At 41.4% G+C, this 15,423-nt stretch overlaps 1 protein-coding gene across 1 annotated transcript in view; it reads right to left on the reverse strand.

The window, feature by feature from the left end:
• The window catches only part of APBA1 (amyloid beta precursor protein binding family A member 1), a 233,827-nt gene that overhangs the window by 38,846 nt on the left and 179,558 nt on the right, over positions 1–15,423 (reverse strand). The window contains exons 3-4 of the mRNA XM_040250244.1: positions 6,972–7,067; positions 2,578–2,617 (exon numbers count right to left, since the gene is read on the reverse strand). Coding sequence (XP_040106178.1) covers positions 2,578–2,617; positions 6,972–7,067 — 136 coding nt within the window. The remainder of the gene's footprint in view (positions 1–2,577; positions 2,618–6,971; positions 7,068–15,423) is intronic.

The raw sequence follows: 15,423 nt of genomic DNA on the forward strand, positions 1-15,423 counted from the left end.
ACTATGGGATTTCCCAGGCAAGAATACAGGAGTGGATTGCCATATCCTTCTCCAGGGGATCTTTCTGATCCAGGGACAGAACACATGTCTCCTGCATTGGCAGGCAGGGTCTTTACCACTGAGTCACCTGGGAAGTTTGATTCTAACTATGATCACCTATAAACCCCATTGGAAATTAAAACATGTTGAGACTAATACATAACTTTACAACAGATGTGATAAGAAAGGCATTTTAATTCTGCAGTGAAAACATATGTATTTTCTTTGGCTTGAATGCCATATTTGGAAAGACTAAAATATACTTTTTAACCCACTGTTAAAAACTCAGGGTCTTAAATTAGACAACTCGAAATGGAAACAATTTGCTTTTTCCTCTTGAAGAGCTAATCTGGAATGATTTTTATTTTTATCCTTACACATCAAGCTCATCTTGAGTTTAAACAGCTGGTTCCCATGATAAGCTGCTTATCAGGGTACAGACAACGTAATCTATTTGTTTTCCTAAAACCACGGTGCTGGTGGAAAAAAAGAAATTAACTGTTTTAGGAAAGGTCTTCACAAAGCATCTGTGTAGAAATTAAATCAGGAAATCTGTTAAGTTTTCTGATTCTCAATCTTTCTGAGAAAGGTTTCTGGACAAACACTGAGGGATACAGCCACACCTGCCTCTACCACATAGCAGTCATTTATGTGCTTCTTGAAAGACACATGCTTCCTACCCTGAAGGTTTTACAGATATGAGCAGAATTCAGGTTATTTACAATGTATAACTTTATATAGCAGGGAAGCACTGTCAAAGTAAATAATACATGGACAAGTTTGGATCTATACTATGTCTTGTAAAAAGTAAAATATCATCATAAATCCCAGTGATGGATTTATAATGTTAGATAAATATAAGCATTTTTGACAAACAAGAGAAAAAAAGACCTCATCCGGAGTAGCAACTTTTAAAAATCTTCCATTTATTTTGTGAAAATAATGAATGTTAAAAGAAAAAAAAATGAAACATCTTCTCTATGGGACTTCCACTATCATACATTCATCGGTGGGTTTAGCTCTCTTTACTGAAAAGGGTCCCTTTTCAACCACAGTAAGTATGAATATGCAGATATGTTTAAGAGTAATCCAGGTGATTTTTAAGCGACTATATAAACATCAAGAAGCTGAGAGAGAGAAATATTGGACCTAAACAAATACATATTTGAGATTCAATTTTATGTCAATTAATTTCTGGGGAAATTGATTAGAATCAAATGTCACTGTATTACATTCACAAAAAATAATCCTAATTTCATTTTACACTTAGTGCTAGTGTAACTTTTTTAAAGTTAAAAAAAATTAAAGTTATAGTTCTCCTAAGTCAAAGAATTGCAGACTTTCCTTTTCAGCGATGCCTTTGTGTTGCTCTATGGGTAAACAAGCACACACATTGTATCTTCACATTCATGTTGATGCTGAGTTTGGAAATCTTGAAGAAGAATAGTTTCTAAATTCCTGAAAACCCCCCCCAACTGCTCTTGTGGAGTTCTGGATTTTTGCAAAAACAATGCATACAATTTCCAGGTTACTCAAGAAAGAAACAAGCTTGTCCTGGGCTTCAGGCCCAAGGGTTCAGAGGAAGGTTTATGAATTCAGGTAATTTATTCTCGGGCAGTGGAACATACATAGAACCTAAAGGTCAGACACAATGTCTGGGTATCCTATGGCCCCCGGAAAACCCTCCTTCAAGGATATGATAATCCCCCTGCTCCCTCAAATCGTCTGCCATCCTCCCTGGTAGAGGATCAGTAGCCATACCATTTTGTGTGGTCCGACCTCAAGTTGCGGTGCCTAGTCTGCACTGAGTTTTGGCCCCACCAGACCTGTTGATGGAGTACACTTGGCCAGTGAATAACCTGCGCAACCACGTGTGGCTGTCCTGCATAGATTATCGATTCCATGGAGAATGGTGAAGTTAAGACGGCCGGTTCCCAGCCTGTCTCTGTGACTCTCACTGCAGGATCTAGGGAAGGCTGCTCACCCTGGCTCCATGCCTTAGTTCTCATGCATAACATGGGGATAAAGATAAAATCCACTTCACAAGATCAATCTGAGGATTCAATTAGTTATCAGTACCTGGGAGAGTAAGAGAGCTTGATAAGTGTTACTATTATTAGCTCACCCAAGCAAGAGACAGGAATTACTGGGAGGTTTTTTTTTTTTTTTTTTGTAACTCCCCCTTAGTTAAACACAGTTTCTAATTGAATGGTTCCTGATAAATGCAAGAGGTATACTGGATTAGAAATAAGGAGACATGGGTTTTGAATCCAATATGGCCAGTTCTAGGCTAGGCAAAACCCCCCAGACACTCCCCAGCCTCACCGTCTTCTGGACAGAATCAGCAAGGGCAGGGAGGAGGGTCTTTGAGAGGTTCATGGCTATTGCTGTTTTAGTCTAAGATTCTAAGACTGAAGACTGAGTAAGTGACTTTGTGGCCTTTCCCACTAGTCTCTTACAGCCCAGTTCTTCCAATACCCAAAATGCTAAAAGATTCATGAATGACTCAGTGTTTAGTATTTCCTTTTCAGCTCTTACCTTCAACGTAGGTTGGGAATGAAGCCAAGCTTTTTCTTGACTGTAATTAAGACAAAAAGTTTCAAAAAGGGCAAAGCATCATTAAAAATGCATTAACACAACCATCCATGCAAAATGAAAAATAAATACATCACCAATGGCAGATATTAACCAGATGTCAACTATTTTTGGCTACAGACAATGAAGTGTGAATAAATATATGCATTTATTATTAAAAGCTACCTGAAGCCCAGAACCATCCATTCGTATTTTAGATAATCTAAAAACCCTACATCCCACAACCAGAGAAATGTTTGTTATCTTAAAAAATAATCCATGGACCAAAATTCATAATCAGCAGTAACAATAAAAGGCTCAATTTATATTTGTAAGAATCTAGGTGTGTAAGTGAGAAACTGTTGATTAGTAAAGGCACCAATAATATGATTATATGTTAAAATTAAGAATTCCCTTTGAGAATTTTATTCCACTTTAGGTCTTTGCAGGGCAAATTTTATTTGTACTTTAGGTCTGATCTCTCACTGTGCTAAAAATGGTTGCTAGGGTTTTTTTTTTTTTATCTCTTCCTTTCATCTCTTACTGGTGTATTTTAGCTTAAAAATTCCATTACATAAGTCATTATTATGTGTTACCATGTATTATATATTATTCTTAAAATAAGAGCCCAATAAACAAAGACGTTTAAGAAGCAGTTAAAAAATCTGTCACAATAATGATTTATGTAATGGAATTTTTTATATTAAGTAAAACCCCATAGCAAAGGTTAGTCTCCCAACAGCATCCTTGAAGTGGATATAATCAGTTAGAAAGTTTATAGAACCTGACTGGATGACAGTTTAAATGCCAGCTCTCAGAGGACCGACACTTAACCCTTGGTTCCTTTCACAAGCAAATGTCCCAGAGATAACTCTCAGTGGAATGAGTCAGTAATTCATTTCTAATTCAACCAGTAACAGAATTTGCAGCTGACAGTCTGGGGCAGGATGATGTGAGCATTGCAGGAGGGTTGAGAGCTAGTGTAGAAGCGTCCCTAAAATGGGCAAAATCAGAGTCTGCATGGCCAAAGGTATCTTCAGAAAGCCTAAGGATTGTCACTGCTAATAATCTACCAGGTGTTAGGTGATGATTTCAGAACAAGACTACCTAATACAACACAGCTGCTCAGTAGGGTGACTTGAATTGATGGAATCCTCTGGGGTGCCTAGTGGACTGATAGAGGGAAGGGCCCTGGGTGATGGCTGGGTTATCATGGGGAACAACTTCACATTGCAGCACTTGATATAGTTTATACAGTGCTCTTCATCTGGAAGATGGGAATGGTAAAGGGATGATAAATTAAATTTGCATAACATTCAAAAAGAAAAACAGTAATGTTAACTGTTATGTGAAAAACTGGAAGGAGTAAAAGAGACAATTTTAAGACTTTAAAGTCAAGGACAAGAATTCAACACTAATCACCCAATACACAATGCAGGGTAATCTCAGTAAACGTGCTGGAGATGTGCTCACTGGGATGAAAAAGCTCCTCATACCAAAGGAGGGTTTCTGGTTTCAGAAAAGAATCACCTTTAAGGACACAAGTTCACCAGGAATGAAAAGTTCCTGGCTGCTAAAGCATTTATGGCAAAATGTACACCTACTGAACGTCAAGATTATGTGGAGAGGAGAAAAAGGGAACTCCGATTTCAAAAATGCTTTACGTTAATTTTACTTTCTATTTACTCAAGTGAGAAGACAGGCCCAGTTGAGTGCCTGCTGGCTTAAAACTCTGTTGCTTTAAAGAAAAAAAAATCTATAATTTCATGGTATGCAGATGAAAGCTAGCTTCTTCACAAGTGCCTAAGACTTTTAGATTAGTATTCCCCAACCATTTCCCTCTCCTTGCCCTCAGCATTTAGGGCAATAAGGGCTTTACTTCATCTAATCAAAATGGTTTAACTTCCAGGTACAACTAAGAAGCCAATTTATATTTTCTTGGACTATTTGGATATGTTTCTGAATGCGAATCTCCAGGACAGTGCCCAGATTTGAGCAGAAGCTACAAAAGAATCGCTTTAGTCTACAGCTCTAAAAGCTACCATTTCCTTTAGAGTCACAACAAAGGGCATGTGGTTCATTCGTGTATTCTCTATTCATGGGCTCATGACTGGCTTTCTTTAGTCTCGAGGGCAGTAAACTTTTTTTTTTTTTTTAAGAGTTTTGTGAAATGAAAGAATCTATAATTATTGCACACAAAGAGGATTTTCATCATTATTTCTAAAGATATGCAGAAACATGTGCCAGGTCCTGTAGGAACTGGGAAACTAACAAATTTGCCTTGCTTATTATATCTGATGAATAATCAAATGCTGAATATTCAGATGTCTGATGAGCCCTTTGTTTTCTCACGTGTGGACAGAAACGAACATTAGTTGATCCTTCACATTCAAGAATTAACAGAGACACATTCAAGAAGATAAAGGCCAAATCTTTGGGATGTTTAAGAGGTCACACAAATCGTGTGTAGAGCCTGGAGTCCTGAACAATGAAATAATAACACACGAGCTACCTGTTCATACAGTGTATGGCCTGCAAGTACTCTTTACCCCAGGGACAACAGACTGTGATGTTAAGAGCCTGGGCTCTCCAGAACTCTGGATTTTAAACCTGGCCCTACCACTTGTGACATCTGGGACGTAAGGTAAGTTACTTAACCTCTCAGCTTCTTCCATTAATAAATGAAGACAATAATTCCTACCTCATAGAAGTCATTTAATGCTTAAATGAGATACTATGTGATTTGCTTGGCCTGGTGCCTGAATGCTATAAATGCTCAAGAAATGGTAACTCTCACCACTGTTATCATCACTGTGGCTTTTCTTCTTGCCATTCTGCCCACCTATTCGTGTGCTATGAGTAAAATATACGGGGTGCAGGGCCAGAAGAAACCGCCCTGTTTCTCCTGTTCCCGAGGCCTGATCAAGACCAGGGGAGGACAAAGCATATTTCAAATCTAAATTCTAACGCTGCTGTCATTTCTGACACTGTCTCCCTGTGTTTGTTTGCTTTAATATGAATAGATTAATAAAAAATACTTATCCCCTGCATGAATATTTAATGGCAAACGCATGTGTATTCAATGATACGTCAAGGGTAAATTTTAACTAAGACTCCTTTTTAGAAGTGATCTGCCACTCAGGTTAAAATGGAGATCACTTTCTCCACTGAATTTAACTTCTTTTATCAGCAAAAGGAAGGAAAATTAGAGTCATTCATTATGTGGTTTATCTCTTTCATGCATATCCCCAGTGCTGATTAGGCATTATCTATATTTAGAGCGAGCTGAGCCCACACATCAGATGATCGTGCAGGTCAGTACTGACCTGATGCTAGTTCATACACAGGTGGGAGGAGCAGTTAGCCAGGTGTAAAAGGACAATGGGTGCTGAAGAAGGCAATGTTTCCCCCTCAGGGAAAAACACCTGCCCTTTTCTAGCCTCAGAAACCTTAGTAGGAGCCAGCAGCATCTTCTCTCTCAAATATTCTCTGCCAGAGCAGAGCATGGCCTCCATCAGTAGGGTGACCGTATGATTTGCTGTTCAAAGAGACACTTTACAGTTGCACTTCCCAGCAGCCCCTAGCCACACGTAGTTATTTAATTAAAATGCAATAAAATGAAAAATTCCGTTTCTCAGAGCCACTGGCCACATCTCAAGGGCTAGTGAGGCACACACGACTAATGTGTGTCTACCAAACAGGACAGTCCAGAAGCAGAACATTCCCAGCAGCACAGGGAGTCCTCTTGGATAGCACTGCTTCAGAGTGAGAAGGGGTGCTCACCAGGTGTACTGCTTGGACGACAAGTATGAACAAGAACCACCCCAGATAAACAGGACAAGCAGCTGCCCTGTTGTCAAAAAGCTATTTCACTTGGGCCTGAAATAAGTGAGTATTTAAGAAACCAGCCCACTTCCCAAACCACAGAGCAACTGTAATGCCATGGCATCGAGGCTCATAACCCCACAGCTCAGCAGTTTTTGATGTTTCACAGCTCAACAGTTTTTGATGTTTCACGTTCCAGAGAATTTTCTGCAATCAAGGAAATGTTCTGTAAACTCTGCTTCCAGTACAACAGCCACTAGTCACGAGTGGCTACTGAGCACCCAAATGTGGCTAGCGTGCCTGAGGAAGTGACTTTTTCATCTTATTTATGAATTAAAATAGACACAAGTGGCTAGTGGCTATTGAACGGGATGGCACAGCTTTAATCACTGAATTCCATGCTGGAGAGATGAGGATTGTTCTCCCTACAGTAATCTGGGTCAGCAACTCTATGGGAAGCCGGGTAAAGCATAAACCAGAATTAGAATAAAACGTAATGGACTGATGGCTTTTGAAACAAAATGGTATCCTACCTCTTTATTTGTGGAGGCTTCCGCGGGGTCACCAGGATGAAGGGGTGTGCTCAAAGACTCTGCACCCAGGGGTGAGGAACTGCCCGGAGATGGGGACTGGAAAACAGACAGCAAAGAAAAACACAGTGAGAAGTGCACGGAGAAGGACAGGGGGAACCGCTTGGCCTTGGGGAGAGAGGAGAAAGTTGCACACGACTGAAGAACATTTCAGTAGTGAGAAAACTTCCTGGAACGGAGCTGCCAATAGTGCCTAGAAGGCTTGGATTTGTCAAGCTTTCTTTAAATTCCTGCCCTGTTTTCAAAGAGGCCCTTACAGTCCCCATTCTCCCTCATCCACCACCTCCGGCCAAGTGTTGAAACATAGCAAAAGCTGATGACCGACTTCAAGCATAGATGAATAAAGCTAATAGCGATACTCGAGTGGTTGGTTTCTGTTTTTAAAACATTTTTCTTATTGAAGGATACAAAGACTTTGGATGCTAAATGTCTTAAAAAAATCACCTGTCCAAGATGACCTAAATGAAAAAGTAAAAATTAAAGTATAAATTTTTTAAAGAGGCAGCTGGGACTGCTTTTGATGAATGGAAACTGAACCAGTTGTAAAATATTTTGTCTGATTTAACCCAGCATCCAAACAACATTACCTTGGTGACTCTTAGAAGAGTTAAACTCTTTGTTAAGCAATATGTTTAAAAATAAGGCTTATCACTTAAAATGAACAAACTACAATAAAAGATACAACACGGCTAGATCTCAAGAATATTAAGAAAAAGTTAAAGGCACAGAGAAGCAAAAGCACAGTTTGATTCCTTCAAAAACAAGGAAAATGAAATAATTTATTATATAAGGAGAAGGAAGAGAAGGGTATAGACTTGAGGAAGAGAAGAAAGGAGCCTTCAAAATTACTGGTAATTTTCCATTTGTCAAATTAGGTGATGAGAACACTTTTATTTTTTATAATAAACACATCTTTTTTAAAATCTATTTTTAATTGGAGGATAATTGCTTTAGAGCATTGTGTTTGTTTCTTCCATACCACAACACGTATTAGCCCTAAGTATACATATGTTCCCCTCCCTCTTGAACCTCCCCCCAACCCTATCCCATCCCTCTAGGCTGTCACAGAGCACCAGGTTGAGCTCCCTGTGTTACACAGCAACTTCCCAGGAGCTATCTATTTTACCTATGGTAATGGATATGCTTCAATGCTACTTTCTCAATTTGTCCCATCCTCTCCTTTCTCCACTTAAAAAAACACTTTTAAATACTCATTGATCTACTTAATAATAAAAGAAAAAGAAAAAAAAAGACTTAGAAAACGTTTGGAAAGCAGGGATTCCATCAGGCATGTTACTGCCCCCAGGTGATGGGCTCAGGCTCCCTGTGCAGGCCCTGCTTGAATGGATCTGAAGCTCCAGGCCAGTGAAGGTGTTTAAAACTCTCCCCAGCTGATCCCCAAAGATTTCTGCATGCCCCAAAATCTGGGGGATGAAGAAAATCTTCAGGTGAGCCACAGGGATGCTTAAGAATTCTGTAGCCATGGTCCTCTGAGAGCAAGAACACACCGCTTCACAGCTTGTTTGATGGAAGGCATAAAACCTAGTCCAGGTAAAGACCTATTCTCTGAGGGAGTGTAGGGATATGAGTGAGGAGAGGTACATGCTGGGCAAAGAAAGCAAAATCACACGAGCAGTAGCTTGAGCCTGCTCCTGATCTCTGGAGACCAAGCCCCAGGGGAAGTGGGGGTACAGAGACATCAGGAATGTATCTCTGCTTGGGGAAGGTGAACGTTCCATGGAGCATGGTGCAGAGGAGGGGAGGGGGCGTGTTCATACATGGGGGGGTGGTCAGCAAGTACTGGGTGAAATCACAACAACAATAAATTCTTTCCAAAAAGTCTCAGTTACAGGAAATACCCAATGAACTGAAGGATGATGTGGTGAGACAGAGCTACATGCACAGACATGGTGCTGTCTCGTGTTGCTGCGAGGCCTGGATGTGTTTCTCATGAGCTGATGTACCTGATTCTGAGCAGAGAGGTGAGGACTAGCGAGCCTCTTCATCACACACATGCAGAAATCAGCTGCTCCATAGTTAAGCCAAGAGGACACACACCAGGGTGACATGAGGTACAAAGTACCTGAGCCCCTCGGTCTCTGGATGCAAGAAAGGTGCCCTGTGTGCCTCTGAAAAGAACACATAGAACTTTTCATTTGGCACCCCAGAGAGGTGGTGGGGACTTGCTGAGTTAGCTCTATATCTGGCCTACTCAAAATTAATGGAGTAGTTTTCATGAGAATTTAATGCCTTTAAATTTTCCTAGTTTTTCAAATATGAAGCACTTCTTAGATATTTATGTCTATTTTTCCCCAAGTAATTTTCTCTGTCACAAAGATTTTAAAGGTCTAGTACCTGGGGAAGCTAAGCACAGCTGCTTTTTCTTTAATTGCTTGGTTTGAGGGCCAACGTATCACTTTCATTAAAAAAAAAAAAAAAAAAAAAAGCTCCCAAAGTATCCCATAGTGCCTATTTCTCTAATTAGTTTCTGTTGCAAAGCTTCTAAAAATGGAGGCTTTACGGTGCTGTGAGCACCAGGTCATCTCTGGATGATGTGAGAAGACAGGTTATCTGCAGAGCAGGCTGGGGTACAGAAGAGGCAGGTCGGACCCCCCAATAAGGCTTGGTGACCAGCACCAGTGCCCACCACGGAACCCCAGAGAAGAGGGTACACGTGACTCTGGTGGGCACTGTCTCGCCAAGGCTCTCACAGGACCCACACCAGGCCTGATGAGGAGCTACTTCTCTTCCCTAGCCTTCCACGTGCAAATGAGGTCCCTTGAGCTTCCTTCTGTTTGCACACGCAATTACTGACCTCCATCTAGAGCATTCTCCCTTGTTCTCTCCTTCGAAACTGCTCATCTTGTTGAAGCCTTCTCAGACTCTGTTCAAGCTACTATTCTCCCCTGATGGCACGTCCCAGGTTTTGTAATTATCTGTTTCTGTGTGTACGTCCCCTTTCCCAAGAACTCTTTAGCAAAGCTCTTGTATTCATCTTGGTGATCCAAATGCCTCGCCCTGGGCACTTGTGAATAGCAGGGACTCACTCAGTAAATGTTTACTGACTAAATGATGTCAATGTGGTTTTCAGCCTTACCATGTTTTCCAACTTGTGCCAAAAGCAGTCAGCAACTACTCTCTTGTATTATTTTTGGAGGTCAGTGATAAGCCTCTTTCTGTTATGGGACCCTTACAATGCTACATCTGCATTTTGAAGCAGAAAAGTAGAGAAATGGCCTATTGCCAGCGAAGACTCCGACCTTAGCTCCAGCAAAGTTCCTTTCAAGAACAAAACTGTCCCCAAGAGATTACCCTACCTGGAAGCCTACTACCCACCTACACCACTGCTGACAAAGTCAAGATGGACAAACACCTGCAGAGCAGACACAGACTCCATGGAGCCCAAGCCAAGGTGTTAATGTCAATTCATCTCAAATGTCTGCTTTAAAAGTCCTTTGCCCCTCACCCCAACTTCTGCCTCTTCATATGCTGAAGAGTGGAGAGAAAACCAGAAATTGGAAAATAGTTTTTACTTTCAAAGAATGTATTGGAGGCAAAATTAAACCAATGATATGAGGCAAAAAGTAAAAACTATCATTACATATTTCTGTCTGTAGTTTCATGCTTTCTGGGTTACTGGATGGATATTCAATTTCAGGCAAATGAGACCAAGGGTGGGAAGCAAAGGTGGGCTTAGAGATTCACAAAGGTAAGTGCCATAACGGGTCTCTAGGAAGGCACTGTTCAAAGATGACTCGACAAACTCCCTGCTCTGGAATTACAGAAGGTCTCCTTAAGCTCAACAATTTGTTTTCTGTAGATTATGTTCTAGCTGATTCACCACAGCTCTGGGGTGGTAAAATAGAGCTCCTAGTCTTCAGACTTAGGCTCTTCAGTGCCAGGACAAGAGATGGATAATCCCGTCCTTAGGTCCAAGGATGCAAGAGCATCTGGAGGGAAAGCCAATCAGTCATTTTCATTCACTGGACATCTATTAGGGGCACATGGTTGGGGGAGAGACAGACAAACAGTTCATGGCACTTTCAGGCTATGCTTGTAGGGGTGAAAAGCAGTGCACGATTAATTATTACTTATTTATTCCTCCAGTAGATATTTCAGCACCTCCTTGTGTTCCTAGCACTGGACCCAGAAACAAAGAGGCAAGAGATGTTTTGGTTGTTCCATCCACCCCTTTCCAAGTAGGAGGAGGAAACGTATGAAGTCCGCGCCATGGCAGGTGGCGCAGACATGCATTCATACACGGAGACACAGAGTTGGGAGGGCCCACTTCTGCAGGAGGGAAGGAGTGTGTACCGGCAGCGCTACCGCACTGGGAAGGCACTGCTTCAGCTGAGCCCTGAAACCCGGACGGTCTTCATGCAGCAGGATGGGCCTGGGAAGAGGTTGGAGGTACTAGAGACAGAGGCAGGGAGCGAGGCACAGCCCTGCAGGGAGGCGAGAAATGGGCTGAACAGCAGGGCTGGGACCAGTCACTGGAGCCCCACTTGGGGACAGACTGCCTACTCTCTGCCCAGAGGCTATTTTCTTTATAAGTCACTGGCCTGTTGTCCTCATTGGAGAAGCACAGTCTAGGCACTTTAATAACTATTTCCTGAATTGAACTGGAAGATCTAAAGGACTGAGGGGTTGAGTTACCATTTTGGTCTTCCCTTCCCCCTAATCCTCTTTCATCCTTGGATATCTGCAAAAAGAACAGATTATCACCCAGAAAAGCTGACGGAATGACCCTGAGAACAATCCAAGGCCACGGGTAAAGAACTGCTGGCTCGCTCCAAATGGACAGTGCTGTTTTCAGAAAAGCCTAAAGACTGAGGCAGCGCCGAGAGCAAGGCTGTGATGTGGAGGTGCACGGCGATGGTGAGAGACTTCTGGAGGAATTCTAGTCAAAAGGCACAAAAAAGTGAGCTTGACCTGGGTCACTCACTCACTTATCTAACACGGAAGTGCTGGCAGTGTCTGGAGAAGCCCAGGTCCCTGCCTGTGCCCAAGGAGCTCCTGGTCTGGCAGGACCAGACAGACCCGTGAACACATGCGAGAAGTCCTCTGTAAGGAATGTCACCGAGTCCCTGAGAAAACAAGTCACCTTAACATAAAAACCACTAAGAAGCTAACTACTTGTAGGCTTAGTGTCTGTCTTCACAGTCTGCCCTCTCAAACACTAGCATCTATCTGGTCCACATCTTTGTCAGCTGATCTCTGTTGACTGCTGGGACCATCTGGTGTTTCCAGACAAAACCAAACCAGAACTAAACAGCAACTGTATTGCAGGGCAGAAGTGCAAATACTGCGAAAATAAAGAAAAAGCAGAATTTCAAAACTGAAGGTGGTAAAACTGGAGAACTGCTCAAACCCACTATGAGCCATCGAAAAGCTGGTGGAGTTACACCAGTTAACAATTAAAAAAAGAAAAATGGAAGGATAATGATGTTCAGTTCAGTCGCTCAGTTGTGTCCGACTCTTTGTGATCCCAAGGACTGCAGCATGAAAGGCCTCCCTGTCCATCGCCAATAATGATATTAGAGGTGCTTCAAAAAACGCATGACTGGAGCATCTGATAATAGAGGCCCTTGGGAAAACAGTCTTTAAATATTTTTGCTGAAATGGTCCTTTCTGTGATTGAAAGGACTGTTTCTGATCATGCTGCAGGAGTCACGTGTGAATTGAAGGCAGTTGTTCTAGTGTATGATTCAATGACTTTTTTCTGAGAAAAATTATGACTCTTTAAGTCAATACCTCTTCTCTAAGCTCATACAACTCAATAACAAAAAACAAACAACCCAGTAAAAAAATGTGGGCAGAACTAAGCAGACATTTCTCAAAAAAATTCATACAAATGGCCAATAGGCACATGAAAAGATGCTCATTACCACAAATTATTAGAGAAATGAAAATAAAACTACAGTGAGGTATCACCTCACACTAAGAACAATGCTGGAGAGGGTGTGGAGAAAAGGAAACCCTCCTATACTGTTGATGGGAATGTAAATCGGTGCAGTCACCATGGAAAACAGTACGGAGGTTCTGCAAAAACTAAAAATAGAGTATGATCCAGCAATCCCACTCTGGGCATACATCCAAACAAAACTATATTAAAAAAGATAAGTATACCCCTATGTTCAGAGAGGATGAGATGGTTCGATGGCATCACTGACTTGATGGACATGAATCTGGGTAAACTCCGGGAGTTGGTGGTGGACAGGGAAGCCTAGCGTGCTGCAGTCCATGGGGTCGCAGAGAGCCGGACACGACTGAGTGACTGAACTGACCCCTATGTTCAGAGCACCACCATTCACAGTAGCCATGACATGGAAACAACCTAAATGTCTGTCAGCAAAAGGATGGATAAGGAAGATGTAGCACATATATCCAACGGAATACTACTCTGCCACAAATAAGAATGAAATAATGCCATCTGCAGTAACCTGGATGGACTGAGATCACACTGAGAGAAGTCAGAAAGAGAAAGAGAAATACTATACGGAGTCTTAAAATATGACATAAATGAACTTATCTGTGAAACAGAGACAGACTCACAGACACAGAGAACAGACTTGTGGTTGCCAAGAGGGAGGGAGGAAGAAGGACGGAGGGACAGATTGGGAGTTTGGGGTTAGCAGATGCCAACTATTACATCTTATATATAGGGTAGATAAACAACAAGGTCCTACTGGGGACAGGGAACTACATTCAATATCCTGTAACAAGCCATAATGGAGAACAATATGAAAAATAACATATATAACAATCACTTTTCAGCACAGCAGAAATTAACACAACATTGTAAATCGACTATACTTCAATGAGATAAACTGAAAAAATACTTCTCTAAGAATTCATATATAGATGAAATTATAACTGACATGTTGTTAATCAAAAAATAAACTAAGCTTATGTTTGTAATTTTTGGTACAGTTTTTCAAGGTAAAGTTCTAATCAAATCCCTTTCTCCCCCTACTTACTTTGAAACCTTGGCGTTTGTTGTAAGTGAATTAATTTTAGGTAGACCTTTGAAGGTACACTGACACGAGGATCCTTTGGGAGAGTCCCTCTGTCTCCCCTGGTTGGTTAAAATATGTCATGACAGCAGCCATAACAGATATGAGCAGGTGGGAGGAAAGACCATCTGGACCAGAGAAAGCTTCCAGTGGAAAAGACACAAGTCTTCTGCGCCACAGTGCCCAGGACTTGGAAGGCCCTAAGAAAGGCTCCTGGTTGTTGGGAAGTTAAAAAAAAAAAATCAATGAATTCCTAAGACACTGGCCAAGTTTTCAAAGCTACCATGTTCTGGCTTTCCAATATTAGAGTCCGTTTTCAAAAGCATAGGTGATTACAGGGAACACAAGTTACATATCTCCTTTGAAAAATACTGACGTTTTAATTTTCTATTGTGGCAGAACAAGTAAGACTGCAACTCAGGTTTCAGGATACTGAAAGGGCTAAGTGCTCAAACAGCAGCATCTGGCAGACCTGCACTGCATGTGAATCCTGGATTCACCACTCACCGCTGGGTTCCCATCCTCTCTGACTCTTTTGAGAATGACATGAGGACTGGGAATGACATGAGGATTAATTGGTAACAATGCACACAGAATCAGCTCAGTGCCTGGGCATGCACAAAGCACTTAACCAATATTTGAGAATCTTTTAAGATTACAATAATAACAAAAATTACTTTGCCCTTATGGGAGAGTGTTCACAAGGACAATGCATACCCATGGGGATATTTTCTTCATCTCATCTTGCTTCCTTCCTTATTAACATTTTATTCATGAATAAAATTAAAAAGCACACAGAAGGCTCTATAAAAATCATACCACAAAGATTTTAAATTACTTTATAAGCCCCAAGACTCTTACTGGTATAATGGCAAGAATAGCTCATTACTGATGGCTAGGGGGCACACACCATGACTGCATGAAGTTTCTGGCATGTTCACTATCTCCCATTCAAGATAGCATGTTGGAGTATGAAGACTGAGTATGATGCTATTATGGTGACTGATTTACGAAAAAGGGCCACGTTCGCATTCACTGCTCTAGGGGTAAATGACGACAGCTCCCACAGACCATGACACACTGATACACTGCAGTGTATAGGACGCGTGCTAGAAGATCCCAGCTGGCTCCAGCCAAGTCTGATGAATCCCAGCACACAAAGATCCATTTCTTCAAAGGGAACTCAGTGACAACAATTTCACTGCCACCAAGGGTAGGAGAAATAATTCTTTAAAATCACAGTTTTACCAAGCCTATGAATTATTTAGCAACTTCAATTATATGGAGAAACTCACAGAGCCTGAAAATAAGGGTTGTTTTTTTTTTAAGTCACCAAACAGCTGACATATAACATGTAACCCAAACACTAAGAACTCATG

Source organism: Oryx dammah, unplaced genomic scaffold (genome assembly GCF_014754425.2).
Source record: "Oryx dammah isolate SB20612 unplaced genomic scaffold, SCBI_Odam_1.1 HiC_scaffold_1, whole genome shotgun sequence".
Classification (NCBI taxonomy): Eukaryota; Metazoa; Chordata; class Mammalia; order Artiodactyla; family Bovidae; genus Oryx; species Oryx dammah.